The 6603-nt window shown below is 50.6% G+C and overlaps 1 protein-coding gene across 1 annotated transcript; it reads left to right on the forward strand.

Annotated features, from left to right (window-relative positions):
• Positions 1-521: 521 nt before the first annotated feature.
• CKM (creatine kinase, M-type) lies at positions 522-6603 on the forward strand. Its single transcript, XM_075323114.1, has 8 exons — positions 522-626; positions 2665-2877; positions 3729-3883; positions 4086-4218; positions 4303-4474; positions 4772-4895; positions 4983-5172; positions 6145-6603. The coding sequence occupies exons 2-8, from the start codon at positions 2685-2687 to the stop codon at positions 6321-6323; spliced, it is 1146 nt and encodes a 381-aa protein (XP_075179229.1). The 5' UTR covers positions 522-626; positions 2665-2684; the 3' UTR covers positions 6324-6603.

Raw genomic sequence — 6603 nt, forward strand, 5'->3', positions numbered from 1 at the left:
GTGTAGGTGCAGGTGTAGGCGGAGGGTGTAGGCGTAGGTGCAGGTGTAGGCGGAGGGTGTAGGTGCAGGTGTAGGCGCAGGTGCAGGTGTAGGCGCAGGGTGTAGGTGCAGGTGCAGGAGTAGGTGCAGGTGTAGGCGGAAGGTGTAGGTGCAGGGGTTTAGGGCCTCACTTCTAGAAGTGTGACCCGCTATTATCAGAATGCACAGACCACATGTAGATTGTCAGCTCTTTGGATCAGCATCATTCCAGTTCCATTGATAACATTAATTGCATGGACTCTTTCTTCTCGCAGTTATCAGCCACCCTCTCCCAGAGGTATCAGCCGCCACATGCAAGGTGACAGAGTGGGCATCCTCTGTGGAGAATATCACCCTGCAGGGGAGTCCCCCCCCCCACCGTCCCCTCTAATAATAACTCCATGTAAACTGAGCTCTTCTCCTCCAGATAAAGGCATCTTCACAGACGGAGCAGCAGCCAATCAGCGCGCGGCCGTCCTGATGACATCACTATGACGTGTTTCACACCTCTCAGCTGTGGCCAATAGCACGGCTCTGGCCATTATATATTGGGAGATTTGGGGACAGGGCGACGGGTCACCCTGAAGTTTGCTCCGTCTCTACAGCAGGTAACGCATCTTAACCTCTTTCTTGCCAGAGACACCCACTATTTAACGCTTTGCGGATGGAGAGAACAGCGGGGGCTGCAGAGAACAGCGGGGGCTGCAGAACTTTGCAACTATTTAATTTTTTAAATTAATGGGGATTTTTACAAGTAAGAGGGTCCCCCGGGCGTTCTGCAGCCCCCGAGCACCGCAAAATGTTCTCTTCTGTCCAATAGAGAAACACTGACTGCAGAACTAGCGCCGCGGCATCATGTACTTATTATACTCACTTATATAGCGCCATTAATTCCACAGCCATTTACTGACACTATCATCACTGTCCCCATTAGGGCTCACAATCTACATTCCCTATCACTATGTCTGGAGTGTGGGAGGAAACTGGAGACCCCGGAGGAAACCCATGCAAACACGGGGAGAACATTCAAATGCCATGCACGTTTTCCTTAGTGGGATTTGAACCCCAGACCCCAGTTCTGCACGACTGCAGTGCTGACCACTGAGCCGCTGTACAGTGCTGACCACTGAGCCGCCATTCAGTGCTGACCACTGAGTCGCCGTTCAGTGCTGACCACTGAGTCGCCGTTCAGTGCTGACCACTGAGCCGTCGTACAGTGCTGACCACTGAGTCGCCGTACAGTGCTGACCACTGAGTCGCCGTACAGTGCTGACCACTGAGTCGCCGTTCAGTGCTGACCACTGAGTTGCCGTACAGTGCTGACCACTGAGTTGCCATTCAGTGCTGACCACTGAGTCGCCGTACAGTGCTGACCACTGAGTCGCCGTACAGTGCTGACCACTGAGTTGCCATTCAGTGCTGACCACTGAGTTGCCGTACAGTGCTGACCACTGAGTTGCCGTACAGTCCTGACCACTGAGTTGCCATACAGTGCTGACCACTGAGCCGCCTTAGAGTGCTAACCACTGAGCCATCGTGCTGCCCATTAACCCCAACGTTGAATGCATAACTAACCCCTGCACCAACACGTTGTAGTTAACCCTGTATTGACACCAACACCAAAACTGACATTGTCACCTATTGTAGCTAATTCTGCATAAATCCCTGCACTGGTATTAACCCCTAGTTTGACGGCACAAATAACCCCCTCACTGCCACTAAACCCACCTCTAAGCCAACCACTAACCCCTGCACCAATACTAGTACAGGCTACAGAGGTAACCCTGCATTAACCCCCTCAAAATAAAGTCGCTCAATGCACAAAACCCAGCCCTGACCCAACCACTAACTCTTGCACCAACCCCAACAATAGCTGCAGAACTAAATCTGCACCAACACTAATCCCTCCACCAAACCCAACCAGCGGCTGCAGAGCCGAAACCCCCCCCTTCCCCCGCCCGTGCTTCAACACTAAACTCCAAATTTCCCCCTACACCATCTAATACACTGACCTGCAGGACATTTCCTATTTTTAAATTTTGGGAAAAAAGCAAAATATTGCAGAGTATGTCACCTCCACTGCAGAGCACTTTACTCCTATGCAGAGCATATTGCCCTCAGTGCAGAGCATTTTGCCGTCATTGCAGAGCATGTTCTGCTTATGACCGGAGTCTTCTCCATCTCTGCAGAATTCCTACTGCCTCTTATGGGACGGGAGAATTGAATAGTTGGGGGAGTAACCAGAACCCCACCCCAATGTTCTTGCTGTTTACTACCATTTGACTGCCCCCCCTACACCCCCCACCCGGTACCAGCCTCTCCTGCCCATCTCATGTCACCAGCTGCCGCCACCTGTCAGCCGGCTGTGAGATCTATATATACTGAGAATGTGCTGTCACTGCACTGACAGGCGGTCACTTGTGGGGGACTCACGCACTAGGCGACACCCTACACCACAACTGTTACATAACATGACCCTCCGGCTACTACAAAGAGTGAGGGGTCTCACGTACACATGTGCAGCTGCCAGGAGGAGGGCGCCGGGTGCCCAAAATGCATCAGGTCCATGGATCCCTATCGATCCTCTAGCCCCGATCCCTTCACCTGCACTGGTGTCGTCCGCTCACTGACCCTTCTTTTCCGCAGGTCCAGCCCAAACTCTCATCATGCCTTTCGGAAACACCCACAACAACTTCAAGCTGAACTTCTCAGTAGAGGAGGAATTTCCCGACCTCTCCAAACACAACAACCACATGGCCAAAGCCCTGACTGTTGACATCTACAAGAAGCTCAGAGACAAGCAGACACCCAGCGGCTTCACCCTGGACGATATCATCCAGACCGGTGTGGACAACCCCGGTAAGTTGTACTGTTCTGCTCTTTAGATGTCCCACACCGTGAAGGGCCGAGAGCGATCAGGAAGGTCCTCAACCCAGAGACCAAGGACCATCTAGGGCTCCTAGACCCGGCTTCATGAGGGACAGAGTTATTACTACAGTCTTCCACTTAGACCAGAGGGGGCAGAACATGAGCCACATTTTAGTGCTCACAAATTAAGAGATTTTGGTCATCTTGTTAGATAAGGAGACTTTTTTTTCTTATGCCACCTCTAGGTTGGCCAAGAGACTCAGTGCTACTTTCTTCCCCCTGATTTTGCATGCCCCGTCACCCTCCCTGGTGATGGACTTGGTTTCAGCCTGAGCTCCAGACAAGTCCATGCCGTCAATCACAAGTGAGGAAGGTGGGACATGCAAACTCGATGGGTGGAATTGTGCGCTGAGCTTTTTGGCAAAGCTCAGGGTACACCAAGCATATCCCATACAAGGTTATATGTTTAGTTTATAGTGTCGGTTTGGGCTGATGGAATCCCTTTAAGGCATTATCCTTTTTTCGCAAAATTATTCCCTACTAAAAAGTGTGTTAAACAGAAATCTGGAGCAATTCTAGTTTTCGCCTTAGTAAATCTCCGCGTGCCTCCTACTCTTCTTGAGTTACACCAGGTCTTATACTCCAGTCACTCTACTAAATATTGCATCTGTGGTTGTGACAGGTAAATAAGACAAGATAACAATAAAGGCCGAATCCGTAATGTAAGATGTAAGGTCCTTCTTCAGAATTCATCCGAGAGGAGCCCCCAGTTCAGCAGCTCTATAGTATAGTAACATATGATATGCCCCCGGAGCTCACCCCTCTGACTTTTCTCCCTTTAGGACACCCTTTCATCATGACTGTCGGCTGCGTTGCTGGAGATGAAGAATGCTATGAAGTGTTCAAGGATCTGTTGGACCCAGTCATTGAGGATCGTCACAACGGCTACAAGCCCACAGACAAGCACAAGACTGACCTCAACTTCAGCAACCTGAAGGTAAGAAGTGGTGGTGACGGCACAATATAATGTGCCTGGCTCCGGTCATTATAGTCTTACAATGTGTCAGCACAGGACTGGTTACCTTTTGGGATATTGTGCCCCCTAAAATTCCCCAATTTTGTCAAGTCCAGTTGATGGAGAACTTGGAGTGGAGGTGAGGAGAGGCCTCAAACTGAAATCTCTACTTGTTTTTTTGCAGGGAGGTGATGATCTGGACCCAAACTATGTCCTGAGCAGCCGTGTGAGGACTGGTCGCAGCATCAAGGGATACACCCTGCCCCCCCACTGCAGCCGTGGTGAGCGCCGCGCCATTGAGAAGCTGTCCATCCAGGGTAAGTGATCAGGAGACGGTGGGTCAAAGCGTGGGCAGACAGCCAGCATGTGGCCACAGAAATAATCCCAGTCTCTCTTTCCAGCTCTCAACAGCCTGTCAGGAGAATTCAAGGGCAAATACTACCCCCTGAAGGACATGAGTGATGCCGAGCAGCAGCAGCTCATCGATGACCACTTCCTGTTTGACAAGCCTGTGTCTCCCCTGCTTCTGGCTGCTGGCATGGCTCGCGACTGGCCCGATGCCCGCGGTATCTGGTACGTGACTGCACACCCCGGCTGGGAGACAATCCAGGTCATTGCATAGCTGCCTCAGGACAGGACTTGTTTGGTGGCTGCTCATAGTCATACTTCCCCATATGTGAAGGTTTCCAGAACCATACATGACTTAGAGACTAATTTCTCACCTTGTCCTGAACATCTGTGCCCCGGATGATGTGAGCACTTGTCACCAAGCATTGTAGAACTTTTTGGAGATCTCAGAATCCCCCTCACTGGCCGTTCTCAGGTAGAACTTGTGGATACGAAGGCTCATTATGTCCTCTTCTCTTCCAGGCACAATGATAACAAGACTTTCTTGGTCTGGGTGAATGAAGAGGACCATCTGAGAGTCATTTCCATGCAGAAGGGTGGTAACATGAAGGAGGTCTTCCAGCGCTTCTGTGTTGGTCTGCAAAAGGTAAGAGCTCCCTCGTCCACACTCCCATTCTCCTCTACAAACAGATTCTCTATGGCTCCAGTTCTGACCTGTGGTTATCCCTCATAGATTGAGGAGATCTTCAAGGCTGCTGGACATCCCTTCAGCTGGAGCGAGCATCTCGGTTACATCCTGACCTGCCCATCCAACTTGGGCACAGGTCTCAGGGGTGGTGTCCACGTCAAACTCCCCAACCTCAGCAAGCACGCCAAATTTGAAGAGATCCTGACCAGACTCCGTCTACAGAAGAGAGGCACTGGTGAGTGTGGTCCTTGCAACTGCTACACAATCATTCTTGAGACAGGTTCATAGAAGGACCCCATAAAGGTTCATACACAGAGAAGATGGGCCCCATACAGGTTCCTACACAGAGAGGATGGGGGTCTATACAGGTTCCTACACAGAGAAGATGGGGGTCTATACAGGTTCATAAACAGAAAATATGGGGCTCTGTACAGGTTCCTTCACAGAGAAGACAGGTTCCTACACAGAGAAGATGGGTCCTATACAGGTTCCTACACAGAGAGGATGGGGGTCTATACAGGTTCCTACACAGAGAAGATGGGCCCTATACCGGTTCCTACACAGTGAGGATGGGGGTCTATACAGGTTCATAAACAGAAAATATGGGGTTCTGTACAGGTTCCTTCACAGAGAAGACAGGTTCCTACACAGAGAAGATGGGTCCTATACAGGTTCCTACACAGAGAGGATGGGGGTCTATACAGGTTCCTACACAGAGAAGATGGGCCCTATACTGGTTCCTACACAGAGAGGATGGGGGTCTATACAGGTTCCTACACAGAGAAGATGGGCCCTATACTGGTTCCTACACAGAGAGGATGGGGGTCTATACAGGTTCCTACACAGAGAAGATGAGGCTCTGTACAGGTTCCTACACAAAGACAGGTTCCTACACAGAGAAAATGGGCCCTATATAGGTTCATAAACCGAAAAGATGGGGCTGTATACAGGTTTCTACACAGAGAAGATGGGGCTCTATACAGAGGTTTTATAACAAGATGGGGCCCCGTATAGGTTCACACACAGCGTGGATAGGGCTTCATATAGGTTCATATACAGGGTGGACAGGGGCCTATATTACGTCAATAAAAATCTATGACTCAAGCCACATGTGCAGGAGATAGCAATGAAGCAAAGCTGACTGTCTGCGGTGTTTTGGATTCAGGGTCTCGTCCACGGGTCTCATCTAAATCTTCTCTCTTCACAGGTGGAGTCGACACCGCTGCAGTCGGAGGCACCTTTGACATTTCCAATGCTGACAGACTGGGCTTCTCTGAGGTGGACCAGGTCCAGATGGTGGTAGATGGTGTGAAACTGATGGTTGAGATGGAGAAGAAGCTGGAGAAGGGAGGATCCATTGATGACTTGATTCCAGCACAGAAGTAAAGGACACAACAGAGACAGAGCCCTATAGGTCCCCGCACCACCGGAGGGGGCCCAGGAGACCCCACTGAGATCATTAGAGGTTGGAAGAGACGTCTTCATAGGATGGCATTAGAAATTGGGGAGAGAGAGGGGATATCACTGCCCACAGCACGGCCCCTCGATGAGCGGCATCACATCCTGATGGTTTCACTGTATATATTGTAAAACACCAGGTCCCCCCATTTACTATGTACCCCCCCCGATATCAGCAGAAGGCAATAAAGAAGAATTTCACCTCTGA

The sequence above is a fragment of the Anomaloglossus baeobatrachus genome, chromosome 9 (assembly GCF_048569485.1).
Source record: "Anomaloglossus baeobatrachus isolate aAnoBae1 chromosome 9, aAnoBae1.hap1, whole genome shotgun sequence".
Taxonomy (NCBI): Eukaryota; Metazoa; Chordata; class Amphibia; order Anura; family Aromobatidae; genus Anomaloglossus; species Anomaloglossus baeobatrachus.